The sequence below is a fragment of the Lontra canadensis genome, unplaced genomic scaffold (assembly GCF_010015895.1).
Source record: "Lontra canadensis isolate GAN:19392208 unplaced genomic scaffold, GSC_riverotter_1.0 scaffold159, whole genome shotgun sequence".
Classification (NCBI taxonomy): Eukaryota; Metazoa; Chordata; class Mammalia; order Carnivora; family Mustelidae; genus Lontra; species Lontra canadensis.
In genome coordinates, this window is record NW_022631153.1 from 450,766 (window position 1) to 469,628 (window position 18,863).

Genomic DNA, 18,863 nt, shown 5'->3' on the forward strand with positions numbered 1-18,863 from the left:
GGCTCTGAGGAAATGGTTTTTTCAGGTTTTTGTTCTCTGGAGGTTTTTATGTTTGTTCACTTTTTTTTTTCCTCTCTCGCCTTGACTGCTTTTGATGGTTTTTGTAGGTTTAGAGGAAAGCAGTCTGCACCCTGACCTCCCTCTCAGAGAGAAGCCTCAGTCTGGCTGCAGAGCCCAAATAAATTCCCCCTTGGCCACTGGCAGAGCAGGTTCCGAGTCGCGGTCCCTGGGGACCAGGATTTTTTGCTTGTACCCAAAACCATGGCAGCAGCGGCCATCTGGGCAGCTCCAGACCGCCAGAGAGGTTCCAAGCAGCGATCTGCACACTGAGATTTTCCCTCTGGCCCGGGCTGGGAGTGCCTGGTCTTTCTGGGTCCGAGAGCACCGGGCTGGCGCCTGTGCGCACCTCTCTCAGGGGAGGGCACGGGGCGCGACTCGGACTCTGATAGCAGGGCACGGCACTCGCGTGGGGACTGCAAAAAGGCTGTGCTTCTGCCGGCTGGCGAGGCTCCCAGCCCCTCACGGGAGCCGGACCCCACGCGCTCTCAGGTGCGCTGGCAGCTCAGGGACTAAGACCTGGTTTCTCCACCGCACTCTCTCTGGCTCTGCGCCAGGGGTGGCTGCCCTGGGTCTGGGGACTTAAGCCCCTGTCCCTAGGCACCCCAGTTCCCACAATCCCCCCCCCCCCCCTGCTCCCTTGCTCTTTTTGAGTGCTTTCTACCAGACTCCAAGTTAATGCTGGTCCCCAGACGCAGGGCACTCTCGTATTAGGGGTATTACTTTCCAATGGGTCGCCTCTGGTGGCTCCCTCCCCCTTTTGTTTATCTTCCGATATCAGTCCGACATTCCCACTCCACTTTACCTGCCCACTGGCGTCTTGTGCTCCTGTAGAGATCCAGACGTGTATAATTCTGATCTCAGGCCGGTTTTGTGGGTGATCGGAGTTCTTTGGAAGGTAATCAGCTCACTTTAGGGTACAGGTTGAAAGGGCGCCTCCTCCTACTTTCCCCCCATCTTGTTCCCCCCCTCCCCCAGAACTCCTATTGAATGAATTGATAGTATTTAAAGTAGAACTTAAACCTTTTCTTCTGTTTTTGTGAATTTTACCTGCATAGATATTCACTCATATGAAACAGCAGATATACAATGTTCTTTATTAGAGTGTTGTTTGTAATAGCAAAAGATTGGAAGCTATCTAAATGTCTTTCAGTAAATCAGTAGTTAAATAAATTATGATGTATCTATAGAATGGAAAAGGTATTCCTGAAAAAAGATGAAGATTCCTTGTACACTACTATAGAATGATTTCTAAGACACAAGTGAAAAAGAGCACAGTTTCAAACAATGTGTATAGTATACTACCATTGTTTAAAAAGATAGCCTATGCTAATTCTGGAAGGACCCACATAACTAAAGACAGTGATTTCTCCAAGGAAAGAAACTGCATGACTAAGGAACAAGAGTGGGTAGGAGGGAGGGAGATTTTGCATTGTACACATTTTTGTCCCTTTTGAATTTTGAACAGATGAATTTAGTGCCATATAAAGTAATTTTAAAAAACTGTAAATGCCATGGGACCAGTTGAACTTACCTAGGAGAGAATGCAGGTAGAGATCACAGAAGGGAAGAGGGCTTCTCATAATAACTATGTAATGTACAAGAAAGTATTAAAATTTATTATTAAACTTTGAAGAAACTGTTATTCAGAAAGAGCTAAGGGACTTACCTCAGTTCATTCACCCAGTAAATTTCCAAGTTTGAATTTTCTGCTTATTCCAAAATGGTTTCAGTTCCTGGGCCTGTTTAATTTCCTAGGTATTTACAATGGCCCTCTGAGCCCCTATTCCAATAACCATTCTCCTCAGGCTTCTCTTTGCCAGGTTTTTAGATTCTGTCTGCCACTTGTCCCATCTGTCATCCCTTGCCTCAAACAGGCACAGAGTGTGCATATCCTTATACATTTTGATAGGATCTACCACTAGGAAAGCCAAACCAGTCCAAGATGGAGGGAGCAAATAAAAAGTCAGCCTCTGTGCTCCTCCCTCTAGGAACTACCTGACAAGTCAAATCGCATACCACAATATTTTGGTAACAAGGCCCGTATTCACCCCCTGGCACGAGGAAGCCACACCAGGCACATCAGCCTCTACCCCAAAGCTGCTGCCACAGCACTGAAAGATAAAAATGGTAGTTCAGTGGACAGAAACACCACAAAGCTCTCACACTGAATTTCAGCAACCCATCTGTTTATTAACCAGTCCCCTCCTTGCTCTAAACTTTGGGTTAGATTCCAGAGTTTCAAAAAAGTTGGTTCTGTCAGTCTTTCCCAGCTAATGGTTGTTTCAGTAGAGGGATTGATTCTTTAGGTCTTGTCCTGCCGTTTTCCATGGCACGGCTCCCCCAGTCTCTTCCTGGTCTCCTAATATTTTAGGCCTCTCCACCTCCACCAAAGACATATAGGCGCACACACTGGGAGCATTATGGTAGCAATTTGATATCTACAGTATTTTCTAGTTTGTCTTTTTACTGAATTATGTCTTCTCTACTATCACAGTTTTGTTCACTTACGCCTTGCCACAGTTCAATCCGAGTGCACTTATATTCACTTGTTCTATCCTGAATGACATATTTCAGTAGTAGATGTAAGTTTTTAATTGTAAAATATACATAACATAAAATTTACCATTAAAGAGTAAAATTTGGTGGTATTAATTATGTTCACAATGTTATACAACCATCACTAGTACTATTTCCAGAACTTTTGCATCCTCTTAAACAGAAATCCTATAACCCATTAAGCAGGTACTTCCCATTCCACCTCCCCTCAGCTCATGGCAACCACTAATCCACTTCCTGTTTCTGTGGATTTGTCTATAATGGGTATTTCATGTAAGTGGAATCATACAATTAGTGACCCTTTGTGTTTGGCTTCTTTAACTGAGCATAACTTTTTCAAAGTTCATCAATATTTTAGCAAATATTGCCGCTTCTTTCTTTCTAATTGCCAGATAATACTTTATTATATAGATATACCACACGTCTTCTATTTGTCAGATGGTGAGTTGTTTTTGAGTTGTTTCCAGTTTGACTATTCAAATAATGCTGTTATGAACATTTGTCTGCATTTTTTCATGTGGACATACATTTCGACTTGTCAGAGAATGAGATATATACTTCAGAGTAAATAGCTGGGTCACAAAACATCCTTAATTTTTAACATTTTAAAGAACTTCCAAGCTACTTTTCAAAGTAGCTATATTAACCCATTAATAATGTATGAAGTTTCTGATTTCTCTACCTTTTCTCTATAAAAAAGCTTGTTATTGCCTGCCTTTTTATTTTTAGTCATCCTAGTGGATGTGAAGTGGGATCATTGTGATTTCAGTCTGCATTTCCCCAATTAATAATGATATTGAACATCTGTTCCTGTGGTTGGTGGCCATTTGTATATTTTCTTTGGAGTAATGTCTATTCAAGTCTTTTGACAATGTTTTCTTCGTGTTGTCTTTATGTTGATTTTTAACAGTTCTTTATATGTTCTGGATACTAGAATCTTATCAGATATATGGTTTGCAAATATTTTCTCCCATTCTGTGGGTTGTCTTTTTACTTTTCTTGATAATATCCTTTAATACCCAAAAATGTTTACTTTTGACAAGTCTCATTTATCTATTTTTAGTTTTGTTGCTCATACTTTGGGTGTCATATTTAAGAAACCATTACCAAGTAGGAGATACAACATCCCTTCCACTTTGAAAATAAACAATGTTAAAAAAACAAATGTTGGGAAAAAAAGGGAGAAACCATTGTCCCAATTCCAAGGTCATGAAGTTTTCATTTCTGGTTTTTGTAAGGTTTTTTTGTTGTTGTTTGTTTTTTTACAATTTTAGCTATTAACTTTAGGTCTTTGATCCATTTTGAGTTAATTTTTGTATATGGAATGAAATAAAATTTTAACACCTTTCATTTACATGTAGATATACAGTTGTCCAACACCTTTTTTTAAAGAGATGTTAAAGATATTCTTTGTCCAGTAAATAGCCTTGAAAATCAGTCTATCATAGGTATTTGGGTTTATTTCTGAACTCTCAGTTTCATGTCTCTTTGATGCTTTAAATTTTTCAGTTATCATCGTTTTGGTTTTGTTAAAATGTAAGTTACTTATTTTCACTCCCCTTCTAACAGTTATTCCATTCAAATCCAAATGATTAATTACAAAAGTGATTCTGGTGGTTAGGATAGAGAGGAGGAAGAAATGTCCATCCTCCCTCTCTTTGACACTGTCTTTCCTACACTGCTGTTAAGAACGGATTGCTTTAAGTTATCTCCATCAAGATGAATGCCTGTTTTTCAGTTTACAGTTCTATATTTCCAAACACAAAGAGTTTAATCTACACAGAAGAATTACTGTATGGTTTTGTATTTGACTTGTCTTTTCCATACATGAGGACACTATTTTGAAAAATCTAAAGATTCAGATGGTGAACATTCTATTCTGTCATTCCTTGATTTGCTTTTTAATCTTACGTTCCCTTAAAGTATTGACATTTTTGTTTATACTTTTGCTTAAAAATTGCTGTGGCAGCTGGTCACAGCATAAACTGATACAGAACCAGAACAGTGACCAGTTTCCCTAGCAACAAGCTCTCCACATCAAGACAAATCCCTTCTGGCTCTGTCCCCCGAGTTGATTCAGACAGCCCTCTCTGGAAAACATGGCAGGTGGGATCGGGTCACAAAGCAAAATCTAGGGTTGGAGTGTCTGTAAATGACTATAAGGAAAGAAAAAGAAAATTGTGAAGAGAAAAGACAATGGGAATTCTCCTTATAAGTAAAAAGAGGTTGCACGTGAGGTGGAAATGATGTATACCAACAATCAGTATTTTTATTTTGATAATAGATTGGTAATGAATATTATTTTGCTAACCACTTATCAGTTGTTGGCTTATATTAAAGTAGACTCTTCTGGTTCTTTCCCTGGTTTTCCAGTGCTGTCTTGTTAGTTTCCCTTTCTTTTTACTTCTATATTAAAGTGCAAAATTGTTAAGCCCCAGCTCTTAGCCCTTTGCTCTTTTTCTGTTTACTTTCTCAATTATGTCAGTTTTGCTGAGAATACAGTAATTAAGTGTAGCTCTTCATGTCCAAATTTGTATTAGCTAAGATACATTGTGCTTATTTTAAATAACGTTCCTGTTTAATTGAACTAGTAGCAGTAGCAATAATTCCAATTTATGTAAATGACATTCTAGAAGCCTTTCCATGGTCCCTCACCAAGCCCCGTGTGTTGGGCCCAGAACTCTTAGTGTACTCTCATTGTACTTCTCCTGCCATCCTGGCAGTGTTATGGCAGAAGTAAGTAAAAGTACACTCCTTTCAGCTTATTCAACATGCTGATTTTTGCATGTCATTATTACAGATGTTGATGACCTTCCTAATGCTAAGTTATACTTAAGGAATACATAAACAGGAGAAACTGGTGTTTTAAGGGTTGTCTTCCTTTTACTTTTTGTATTTTCTTAATCATAGTTACTTTCAGGTTTTAAAAAATTTAGGCCTAAAATAGAGTTATCACAATTGAAACTTTTTTATGCATCTTTGTTATATCATTTTTTGAAACTTTGTGCTGATATGACAGTGTTTTAAAAATATTTTCAGCTATCATTGCTAATGGCAGCAACCCTATGCAGTGGAAATAAATCTGAGTAAATTTTACATTTTATTTGGAGAAAGGAGGCTTCATCAGAATGTGCCCTGGAAATGTTTACTTACAAGATACATTGCAGTTCTTAATCTATTTATTTCTAGTAAGTATGGATATTTACTGTAATAAATTTGGCAAAACTAAATATATTTACATATATTCTCTCAATATAGGGCATCACGTTTGACGAATTCAGGTCATTTTTCCAGTTTTTGAACAACTTGGAAGACTTTGCAATAGCCTTGAATATGTATAATTTTGCAAGTCGTTCTATAGGGCAAGGTATGTAATCATCTTTCAAAACTTAAAAGCAAAAAATAATCCTATGTTGTTTCTAGGGACTTTGACAACAAATTAATGAGACATTTCATATTAGCCATCAAGTTGCCTGAAAGTGTGGTATATATTTTGATGGGAAATCTATTTTCTCCATGCAGAGTTTAGCGAAATTTACTAAATTTTTCCGTTAACCTTGTTACTGGCCTTCATTTCCTATTATGGGGAAGAGCTAATGATGCTTATAAAGATCCAAGAGGAAGAAACCTCATGGCCACTGGTAACATTGAGGGATATGTGTCTACTTATAAAAGAGCCACTGGGCCATGCCCAAACATCATCACAGGATGAGATTTATATTTCTGATTTTATCCCCAATCTCTGCTGACTCAGAAACCTGAATGTAGCCCCTAGAGTTCCCTCTGCTGTGGACATACATTAATCAAGTTTTATGAATAATATATGAAATCTAATGTTGACTTTGCTTAATTTACAAAGAAATACAGCTGTTGTAGAATTCAGAATGCGGTCGTCCTCACAACCAGCTCATTCTTGCCCTATAGACAGACTAACAAGTCCAGTCCTTTTTCTGGGACTCTGTGGCTGTGACCACTTTCCCTTCCTTCATGGACCATGTCCTTTTATAATACTCTTGCTACATGAGGACTTTCTATTTATGTGTCTTTGAGGTAATTTTACCTGTGTCTGCTCTAATCTAGTAAGTGCTAATGCCCAAGTTTAAATCTCAGAGGATAGTCTTGTTATTCCCGAGTGCTGGGATGAAGCCAAACTATAGCCCCTAAGTGCTAATAAATTATCTCTGTCCCCAAAACATAGATATAGAATCTCTCACTTGGCTTCATTCATGAATGAATGAGTTAGAGAAATCCAAAAATTATTCCTGTCCCACCCTTTGCCTAGTACAGATGTTCAAATAAGGCTTCCTCTCAACTCAACCTACTTTAGTGTTTTCACACCAAAATTCTGGGAGCCCCGCTTTCACAGACCAGCATTTATTTACTGCCATGATAAACCCAGTAGTCAACCTTGAGAAGAAAAACAAGTCAGCATCTGCTTACCTGGTTCAGAATGGAGAGTCACTCTTTTACATTATGTTACTGGGAATGAAGGAAATCAAATGTGTGCTCTTGCAGGTGTAGGAATAAATATATCTTTCTTTGCTGTTGTGACTACCAGCACCTTCATTCAGATTTTAACTTCTCAAAAGGACTATTACAGTAGCCACCTCTGTGGTATTCCTGCCATTATCCATTTTCCTCTCTAATGTTTCCTAGACAACTCATAGAATAATCTTTCTAAGACACAGACCTCTCCTGTGACATGCCTGCTATGGAAACTCTTCAGTTCCACAAGCTAACCCCATCCATCTCTCATTGCTCAGCTCCCATACAAATCGCAGACTTTCCTAATCACCGCTCTTCTCTCTCCTTCCCTACAACTCCACACCACAGACAGAAGTGATCACTCAGGTCCAAATTCTCATACACTTTGTTAATATTTGTGTGGTCTTGTGTTGTGGTTATTTGGGCAGGTGTCTCATCGCCCATCTGAACTGTAAGTTTCTTGATAACTTACTCTCTTAATTTCTAAAGTGTCTGTCACTGATAGTAGGTGCTCATTAAACATCCACTGACTATGAATACATTTATTAACTTAAGGTACAGCTACTTCTTGGTCCTTTTAATTCAGACCACAAAAAATTTCTGTTTCTGAAAGATAGCATGTTTAATGAAGATTCATGTGTTACCTAAGGTCATGACCCATGTTTAGAAAAACTTCTTTTATAACCTTTTCAGCAATTAACACATTATAAAAATAATGTTAACTATTTACTTCTTTTCTGTAACATTTATCTAGATGAATTTAAGCGTGCTGTCTATGTAGCTACTGGCCTCAAACTTTCACCACATTTAGTGAACACAGTCTTCAAGATTTTTGATGTTGACAAAGATGATCAATTAAGTTATAAAGAATTTATTGGAATTATGAAAGACAGACTCCATCGAGGATTCCGGGTAAACCAATAAATTTGAAACCTGTTGATATCCTTTTTAAAAATTGAAGAAGGAAAAAAACTCCATCTAAGTTTCAAAAACAATTTATATAAATTTTTAAGGATATAAACATGAAATGTTTCATTTAAAAACAAAAAACTTAAGGTCATACTTATTTTCCAAAAACACTTTGAGGTGATTAAAAGGTAATGCTTTTTAAAAATATAAATCAGTTTGAATTTCAGTAACTTATTTTCATATTCAATTAATTTAATGTCTCCATCTCAGTTTGTGGGGAGAAATGTTGCCAGATATTTTTTGATTGATTCAGTCAGCACACAGGCAGTTCACACTTGGTACTCTGCAAAGAAATAGCATGATTCTCATTTTACATGATGGACATTTCCACTTAGCAATTCAAGGCTCTTAAGTCACTACATCTTCAGTACTTTAAATGGAAAACAAGGTAAAAAAAAAAAACTCTGTTTTGTCTGTTGAACTGGTTTTTCTCCTGTTAACACCTTATACTGAAAATTACTAATGACTTTTTTCTCAGAAATATGTTTTAAATAATGAAATATAGCATAAGTCAACAAATGTTTACACATTTAACATATTTGTGGATGTGTCACAAATGGAAAAAGAAAAATTTTTCTATTAACAGAATATTCAGTCTTCTCTCTTTGGTAAGAATACCCCTAAGTATTATACATCTAAAAAGATAAAAAGTTATATATAACAAAAAAAAAATCAAGATTCATCTGAAACCATGTTTTTAAAGATTTTTTAATGATTTTTTTAAAAAAATCCAAACTGTTGGTACAGATACTGTGTACTTAACTGCCACCTAGCGGTCATTTGTTGACATGGGTGACTGATGGTGCAAATACCTGAAAGGGAATTTTTGCTAAAAATTTTAGAGTAGCAAGATTGAATTAAAATATAAATTATCCTGTAAGCCTCTGACACTGTATTTCTCTCCCAAACGTTGTGTGTTTTTATTTTTGCTTTATGTATTTATTGTATACCTGTAGCCGGTAACATTCTATTTACATTTGCATACTTTTTAACCTTCTGTTCTACAGGGTTATAAAACAGTGCAGAAGTATCCCACTTTCAAGTCCTGTCTAAAGAAGGAACTTCATAGCAGATAAGTATGTTAGTGTCTCTGTTTGTCTATATTTGTTCAGTAACAAAGGAAGGATAATAATCTATTTTTCTATGATGACATTTAGGAAATCGCTGAAAGAAATAGACTTACAACTTGTTTTTTTTTTTATTTTTAGGCCACTAATTCAATTTACGTATTACTCTTCTAATGATTTTAGACCATTATTTAAGAATTAGTCATTACAACAAAGCACTGGTTTGCTACTATTAAGCTGTGATCCAGAAATGAACTAGAATAAATACTCCTCTGACTGGAATTCTCTTGGAGTATCTTGAAAGAAAAGTTTTCTATTCAGCCTACAGTTTTGTATCTGAGCAGATACAGTAGAATGAATCCACGTAGGATTTTTATCATCTAGGACCATTAGCATCTAAGGAATATCAGTCACTGTTCTATAGGATCATGTCCCAACATTGGCTGCAATAATAGCAGGTAACTTTTTAGAGTTATTTGAGGTGCCTGGCCCTGTACGAGGTGTTCCTCATGTAGTATCACAGACAGATGTCCCATTTTATAGCAGGGAAGATAAAGATGTAGTGAGTAATTTACCCAAGATAACTTGCTAGTCAGTGGCCCACCAGGATTTGAGCCTCATTCTGTCTGACGGCAAGACCATCTTATTTATGCTACTGAACTATAACCGTACAATGCAGCAGCTGAGGAAGAGGCAGGAGATTCAGTTTATGTCAACCTGAAGAAATAACTCAAATTTGCTGCTGATCTCCAGAATGAGAAGTTTGCTTTTCCTTTTCTCTTGTAAAACTCTATTGTAGCTACAAAATTTTGGTTGATTGTGGGTACTGATTAGTTAGGTCTGCACAGTGAAGGTTTTGTCCATTTATACATGCCTGCGAAAATGTGTATTTCTTGCTATTTCTCTTGAGCTTGAAACGTTTGGATTTGTCTATAGCAATATTTCCCAAATTTCCCAACGTGGGTCCACAGGATATCAATGTGTATTATTCTAAAAAACAAAAGAGCTGCTTAGTCAAATAAGTTTGAAAAATACCACAATAAGCATGGTTCAGTAGGTTTCTTCCCCCTTACAACTTACCAGATCTTAATATGCCACGATTTACTTGTCTCTGTAAGAGAACACCACGTATCCACTATTTTGCAAAGCTTTCAGATCTCATGTTTTATGGAACTCATTTGGGTCTAAAATATTTAGAGGCAAGTAGGCTTATTTACCTGTCTAAGGTGGTAACTGCTGAGTGAACAAAGAAGTCAGGTCTTCGTCTCTATTTGAAGGAGCTTTATATTCCCTATAAAAACTTAAGCTAACATTAAAACCAAGTAGGACCCTATCATTTGTTCATTTAGGTAGCATTCCCAAGCATGTAATAGTACATAGACCATTAGAGAAAAACAACATTTCTCTTAGACCTTTATAATACCAAAGGTAAAATAAGTTACTAAACAAAATACTCTTAAGTTAAAGGAAATATTTTATGTTAAGTCTTTGAATATTGTATTTTCCATCGGGTGTTTTTATGATGTATCTTACTGTTTTACACTAATATCGTAATAATAGTTGATTAATGCCATCACCTCTTGGTTTCATCCTAAATAAATACTGGTGTGTGTGTATATATATATACATGTATATATATATATATATGTTTTTTTTTTAATTAGGTACTTCCAAGGCAAAGTTTTAAAGATTATTATCTACACGACAATGCAAGCAGCACAAATTTTAGTGAGTGGAAGCAGGTCTGAGATCAGAACACGTAGAAATGAAGGAAAAGATGAAATGTTAATTATAATTTGTCTTGATTGAATTCTTGAGCATAAGACACATAAAATACATCTTCTCACTAACTATACCTGTTATGTGTTACCAAGTTGAGCTTTTGCCTTGATTTACTGAACTCTGTGTACTTTTTCATTCCCTTCAGAAGTATGTAGATACTTCCAATGACTATGTAAGAATGTATTTTAAATATTTTTTTATTTATTAGACATTTCCTCATTTCAAAATAACATATGACTCCTGGAATCTAGAGCCCTTAAAAATTAACAGCAACAACATATTTTCTTTGGTTTTGGACTGTGAACTTATTTTCAGAAAATGAATATTCCCTGAGATTTATTTTAGGACCTTTAGAATTGTTCATAAATTCCCATTATTACCAAGTTTTTAATTACATTAAAATAATTTTGAAAAACAAATAGAAATTAAGCTACTATATAATATACTGTGATGGTTTACATTGTACTTTTAATGTTTAAAAGTACTTAACATATATTATGTGAATCATATAAAGTTTTTGAAAGTTTTTGTTCATTTACCAAAGTCACCAGAGTGTCTGGTATTCTTGTATATAGTAAGGAAATTTAAAATGTAGATTTTTTTTTTCCCCTCCAAAAAGTCACATCTTGCTGGTGGAAACAGTAGCATTTGTGGCAGCCATCCCTGTCGTTGCCGTTATGGTCTTGTACACACTGCTGCTCCTGACCGCGGATGGCAGACTTTCATAACACTAGTCAGAATAGTCTCCTGTAGCTTTGTGAGTTACTGCATAGTGTTAGCCCTATAGTGAGTACTATAAGACACAAATATAAAATGGTTTAGAAGAGTGATGTATATATTTGGTAGAAGTTAATATTTTTTTTTTTTTTGTGAAAGGACCACATGCAGAAGTGATACCAGACAGCCAGTAATAAAGAATAATTTAAGTGTAAGTCATTGTTTCAAAACAATATGACTTAAAGAGAAAAGAAAAGCTTTCTAGTAAGAAACAATATTAGACTTTCACATGGAGAAAATAATTCGATAGTACTTAATGGAAGTCTGTTCACTTAAAAAGTGTAGTTTATAAAAGAATACTGTACAAAAATAAAAGAATGAATTTAAGTTAATATATTTATATTATATGTGGAAGATAAGTTCATTTATCTTCTTTTCCAAGATGTATTTAATGTAAATTGTACATACTCCAACTATTACCTTGCTTTTGCCTATGAAAATAGGAAATACTTTGTTTGTGTAAGTTATTAATGTGAAATTGATAGTTCTGCATCCACCCATTTATAAAAAGTAATGTTATTTCCAAGAAAATGTTATTAACGTTGACTATGTATTTGTTAAACTTTTTACATTCTTTATCTGGTATTATTTATTACATTGCTATAGAAATATATGATTCATAGATTTTAAGATTCCATATCATATAATAATATAATTCCACATGCTTTGAAGGGTTGATTCAATTGATTGACTAAATGAAAGTGCCAACCCATTCATTTTAACATGCCCCAAGGTCTGTTTTACCTTACACTGGATGTTCTCAATATTAATTATTTGCTATCCAGCATAACTGAAAAAAATGCAATTTACTTTTATCTTTAAGTTATATTATCTTGCCTACATGGAGAAATTGCTATTGAGAACAGTTCTATAAATAGAGATTTAAAAATGAACTAGCTCATTAAAATTCTTTATAATTCTGTCACTCTCCCAAGGCATACCACATATGCAGTCTTTTTTGCTTTTCATTGTAGATGAATATTTCTCTATAAGGCTGCAGCATAATATTAAAATGGGAATAAATAAAATATTCTGATAAAATGAGAAAGAGTAGTAAATTACAGTGATTCCCTCTGTATTATCACTGTTGAACTTTATCATCTATAAAATGGGAGGTGAAAATCTCTTACTGGATTGTTGTTTACATCGATTAAAAAAATGTTAATGCTTTGAAAATATTAACAGACTAAATATATGTATGCTGTGATTCTCAGGACTTCCTTCTATAAATTATTCTGTGGAAACATGAAGCTAGACCTAAATTTTAGTATCGTACTCTCTACAGAAAGTCTACATGTTAAAAGGTTTATGCTATTTCTCAGAATCATTTCATATTAAATTCATTTAACTTAAGTTTATTGTTCTTATTATAAGGTATGATTGTAAAGCAACCTGTTGTACATTCTTAAATTATCTTAAAATTACTATACCTGCCCTTGAATAGAGCAACTTAGTACTTAGTTTTTATGTATATCTGTGGATTGATGTCTTTCTGAAAAATGTCACCTCCGAACATTGAAAATTTTTGTTGATAACCAAACCTTTTATCTTAGACCCTCTGGTATAGCAATACATGCCAGTGAGATTAATCTCATCGGTATTTGAATAAATGTAAATAAATTACAGAGCCACAAGCTTCTCAAACTGTAAAATAGGAATTCATATATAATAGAATTTTAGTTGTGCTGGAAAGCTTTTCAGAAAGTTTCATGTGATTTAACGTAATATCAGTTTTGCTTTACAGAAGTGATTGTTTAAATGTCTTATAATAATTAAACCAGCACTACAACAGATCTTGTTTTACTCATGTTGGTACTTGGTAGGCATCATTTTACTAAGACAACTCCTACTCTTTTATAGCTATATATTAACATTTTACATAGTGCTTTTACTTCCATAGGCTGTAAAAATATGAATTGTATAATATTCACTAATGTTAAAATAAAAATTCTAAGTGATAAGAAAGTGTTATGGGTTTTTTTTTCTTTTAATTGGGAGCATTTTTACTTTTTTAGTAGCTCATGAAATAATTGTGTGTCCTGCAATCAGTCACATCTTATATTCTGTGAAATACTGTATGACAAAAACCAATGCAAAGATATAATTTTCTCTATCTTTATAATTATCATTAGATCACAATCAGTATTTTTGGCAGACATCTTAAAAACAGAGGAATATACCTACAATTGTGACTATGGGCACATAAATATACAATGCCGAGAGGAAATAAAAACATTATTATGAAAGTTTTCTGGAAAAGATAAATTTTGTCCAGTGTTGTAAAGGAAGAGAAGGACAAGCGATTATGGGAAACAGGATAGAGAAAGTAAAAGAATGGGGAAGGGATCTGAATGAGCAAAGATTTTTAAAGTTGCGATTGATTAGTGATTAGCCACCACTGGGTGGCTCAGTCAGTTAAGTGGTTAAGCATCTGCCTTCAACTCAGGTCATGATCCCAGGGTCTTGGGATCGAGACCCGCATTGAGCTCTCTGCTCAGTGGGGAGCCTGCTTGTCCCTCTGCCTGCCACTCCCCCTGCTTTGTGCGCTCTCTCTCTCTCTCTCTCTACTCCCTTTCAAATAAATAAAAAAATTTAAAAAATAAAATGGACAGTTTTTAGAAAAATAAAGACATGCGAGTCAAATCAACAAGGACAATATATCCTTTCCCATATCAGATGGAAGAGCTGGAATGGTTTGGAATACATGGTGTTGGTTAAGGGTGTGTGGCAATTACTGGGGAGACCATACATTTGGGTGCATCTTTGGATGCACTCAAAGTTCTGACCTAGAATTTTACTTCTGGGATTGTAATATCCCAATACATGTATTGATAAATTTGCATACCAACAAATATATCTACAAAATGACACTGCATGTAACTATGAAAAAGAATGAAGTCTGCTTATCATGCTGATCTGAAATGATCCGCAAGATATTTTTATAGGAGCACAGCAAGGTACAGAAGAATCTACAATATGCTGTTTTAGTTCAGAACACATTTGCAGTGCATAGAATTATATTTTAATGTATCTTTATCAAAGTTATATGTACGTATTTCTGAAAGTCAAAGAGCTCTAGAGGGTTCAAATAAAACCAGCATCTCTCTTCCCCTCAACCCTCATTTCTGTTTCTCAGAGGCAATGCCACTTTCTAAACGTGTAGCAGTTTCTCTTGATACTGCCTATTTCAGGATAATATGTTATATAGATATTGATTGATTGATTGAATTTTTTAGATTACGGACCGTTGACTTCCTACAAAGGAAGATGGGGATTTGGTTGTCTTACACAGCCCCCTCCAAGATGGACATTTCCCCTTCCCCATCCTTTTTTTATAGTTTGAATATAATTTTGGTGAAATCAATTATGGCATCATCAATTATTATACTTCCTTTCTTATATATCTTCTTACTTTCATTGGTTAAAATTTTCACCTTTTCTGTTTGCTTAATTTTTTGTGAACTTCTCATGTATTTACACATCACTAATTCATCCCCAGACTCCTCTCCAGAACTAAACATCAGTTAATATGTAAGTTTTAAATCATAATTTTAGAAATGCCTCCTGGGGCTCTCGTTCCATCTACAAGGGTTGTTTTCTAGTCCTGGTGCAGAATGTCCACTGGTGTGGGGGGTGGGGGAGGGGGGAGTAGTGTTGCCGGAGGCACTGAGACCTAAAGGCTTTATAAACAGAATTTCAGTCCATCCTATTGACAGTGCCAGCTGCAGAGGTATCTGGATCCTTCCATTCTTAAGTGTTTCAGGAACTCTGCAGGGTCAATCTGCCTCTCTCAAGGTGTCTTTCTTTTGCAGGCATTTAAGTTCTCCTTGATACTTACTGCTGGTCCTGAGATTTGAAAATTTGTGCCTATACTGTTGTCTCTGAGAAAGAAAGCCATGCTTTTCTCTCATTTTGTATGGTTTCAAGAGGGAATGAGAAAAATTTGTGTCCAAAACAACATATCTAACCTCCTTACTTAGAATCTATCTGGAAGTACCCATACGGAACTGAACACGGTCACCTGCAGGGATGGGGCTGTAGGTCTATTTAATGAAGGGGACCATAGCTCATATATTTAATGAGCTGTTACTGGGCTGTTCTGGTGTTTTTACCATGTGTTTGCTTATCTTTTTCAAGAAAAGCACATTTTTAAAACTCAGGATCTCAGTTCAGAAAAAGTCGGGATAAATCATGAAAGTCAGGCGCTGGGTAGATTTATTCACCAAATCCAGAGGAGTCAGGTAACTTTTTGAAATGGACAGAAGTGGTTTTAAAAAAAAAAAAATGTAATGGTGATTGTGAATTTATGGACCATCATATATTTCAGCTTGGATGGCAGGGATAGGAAAGGGATTAATTGATAAAGGAATGCTGGTAGAAATAAATCGGTAGATTTAAAAATTGAAGACAGTGGCTATACTCTCACAAAACATATTTTTGGTGATGTTTACCATAAGAGACAAAGAACTGAACTTGATTATTAGTCTAATTCAGTATGGCACTTTCAGTCCCATATTTTCAACGATGAAGCAAGTAGATTAGTCTACTAGCAGATTTTAAACTGAGATGAAATGAGTTTAGGAATGAAAAACAATAAACATTTGTCATCTATGGCATATAATGCTTTACTCTTTGCAAGCTCTAGGTGTTATAAGAGTTAAAGATTCAAGCTGGAAAATCTACCAAAAAAAAAAAAAAAAAACCAAACAAACACTGAAAATCTATACTTTTTTATGTCATTGCTCTTTGGTGCTAAGAGGTTCTCAAGAAGGTGAGTATCTTATGTACCGTTTGTGCTGTAATATTTTATTACAGTGAGTGTACAGAAGATTAGCTGTTTCAAAGATTCTTTTGAAATCAGATTGCACATCAAAACTGCATTGTGCCCTGCTAAGTAAGCAAATTTAAGAAAGAGGAGAAGGTGATGTCAAGACTTATTGCAAAATGAACAAATAAAGGAAAAAGATTTGCTTGATGTTTAGCCTATTAAGGCATAGCCAAATGTCAGACTTCATTTGTCAACTTAAATATGTTTTTCTAAAACTTACAAAGATTCAGTCTATGGTAAGTATCCTTTAGCTGCTATTTGGCCTTGAGAAATTAAGCCACACAAAAGTACTAACTAGATTATACTAAGAACTCAATTTCTCAGTGATTATTTACCACATAAATATGTACATTAGTAATTCAGATACAGATATTTGTTGACTTCTTCATTATTTTCCTGATTATAAAATTAACACGTGTGTTTTTGTTCCCTAAGACTTGAGATTTTAGGTCAGAGATAAACTTCTCTTCCACAATAGCTATACCACCAAAAATACAACACACACAAGCATTTCAATCTCCAGGGATTTCTCCCTTCCAAAAAAAAGAGGCAAAAATAAATTTTTAAAAATCCATGAGTTGAACCTCAGGGAGCCAGGATGAAGACGAGCTAGCTTGTAGCCTGAACTGTACTTGCTGGAAATAACCAGGAACATAGGGAAGGATCCCAGGCTGGAGCTACGGAGTTCGGAGTTCGTAGGGGCTTGAAACTAGCATAATGGGGGGCCTGCAGGCTTTGTGAAGGGGTAGGATTGCCCTGAGGCCAGAATTCTCTACTGACAGCATCTGAGCAGACTGAACCTTGAAACAGCAGTCAGGAGGAGAACCTGAATCTTAGACTCCCTCTTCGGAGCTAAAATCTTCAAGAAGGTCCTGAAGGGTCCTAAGACAAGTATACACACACAGAGAGAAACACTGGCTAAAGCAGAAGAAACCATCCAACGAGATGCTCAGATTACAGACAAGCATAACCTCGTAAAGACTACCAAACCTAGATAAAGCCAGCCACTAAGAGTGAGAATGAACAGACAGCAAATCAGACCCCAAAGAATCAGATGTTGGGACTAAATACAGAATGCACAAGAGCTACGTATGGAAGAAACTATGGAATTACAAAAACAGTTTAAAAAAATAAACCCATTGGGATCAAACAGATACACTTACCAGATCGAATTTCTAGAAATAAAATATTTAATTGCTGAAATCAAAACCTCAATTAAGATTGTGGGTCCAACCATGACTGAAACTGGTAGTAGACATATCCTTCTATCATAAACTACAACAGTGTCCAATAAACACTTCAGGGCTTTGATCCTTGAGAGAAAGATACCAGTGTGCTGACCTCTGTATTCACTCACTTTCTTGCCCTGGGAACACTTTCCAAACTGCAGCAGAGGAACGTGAAGCCCAAACACAAAAGAAAAGTTGCGTGAGGTGGAAGAAATGAAACCGGAGTTGAGACTAGCTCAGGTGGTGGGAATCTGTAGGACAGAGGACCAGAGAAGAGGGTGCTGTACAGAGGAGGTGCTCCAGAAACGTGCAGAGGGAAACTGAAGTCTTTGAATACTAAGGGCACATAAGCCAGTCAAGACTCCAGGACTCATGGCAGAAAGCAGAGACTGGAGGTCACATAGCCCTGGGATATATCTGAGTTCAAATCAGTCAGGGTGTGAAGGCCCCACTGAACAACCCAAGAAGAGAGACACGCCTGAAGAGGAAGGCTACAATAGAGTAAGTGATTCTAGACCCATCCAATAAAACCCAAAATAAATCTATAGCAGGCACAAGCTGATCTGCCCGTATAGTTACCACCAACCAAAACAAAATTCAGTACTCTTCAAAGAAAGATGACAAAATCTGTATTTTCAATTACATAGTATCCATGACATTAGACAAATATTATGTACACTAAGTAGGAAAACGTAACCCTTAGCCAGAGGTAAAATAGATCATAGCGACAGACCCAGTAGTGCCCCAGATGTTTGCATTAACAGATACAAACTTTAAGGGCGCTTAGAAATACATTGGAGAGTTCAAAGGAAAAGACGCTTTGGAGAGGACTCAGCTTGGACTCACCAGATGGTGAAGATACTGAGCTGCTTCTTATGTGGGACTTGCTGGAAGTCTCTGGGGTCCCGGGGAAGACCGTCTACATAAAGATTGAGTCCTCCACTATCTCAGAGTCCTCTGTGAGCTTTGGAGCTCGTCAGGTGCCAGGACAGCTGCTGGGGGCTGGGCACAGCTTGAACCAGGATCTGGGGCAGCAGCCTTCTGCAGGAGTCCAGCAGACTTAGAGGAGGCTCTGGAATTCCAGGATGGAAGGTGGGATGTAGGAGCAGC

The 18,863-nt window shown here is 36.2% G+C and overlaps 1 protein-coding gene across 2 annotated transcripts in view; it reads left to right on the forward strand.

Moving 5' to 3' along the window:
* MICU3 (mitochondrial calcium uptake family member 3) overlaps window positions 1–13,661 on the forward strand; it is a 110,420-nt gene extending 96,759 nt beyond the window's left edge. For both annotated transcript variants that reach the window (XM_032844902.1, XM_032844904.1), the window contains 4 exons: window positions 5,875–5,983; window positions 7,856–8,013; window positions 9,078–9,146; window positions 10,802–13,661. In XM_032844902.1, coding sequence (XP_032700793.1) covers window positions 5,875–5,983; window positions 7,856–8,013; window positions 9,078–9,146 — 336 coding nt within the window. In that variant the 3' untranslated portion in view covers window positions 10,802–13,661. The remainder of the gene's footprint in view (window positions 1–5,874; window positions 5,984–7,855; window positions 8,014–9,077; window positions 9,147–10,801) is intronic.
* The last annotated feature ends 5,202 nt before the right edge of the window (window positions 13,662–18,863 follow it).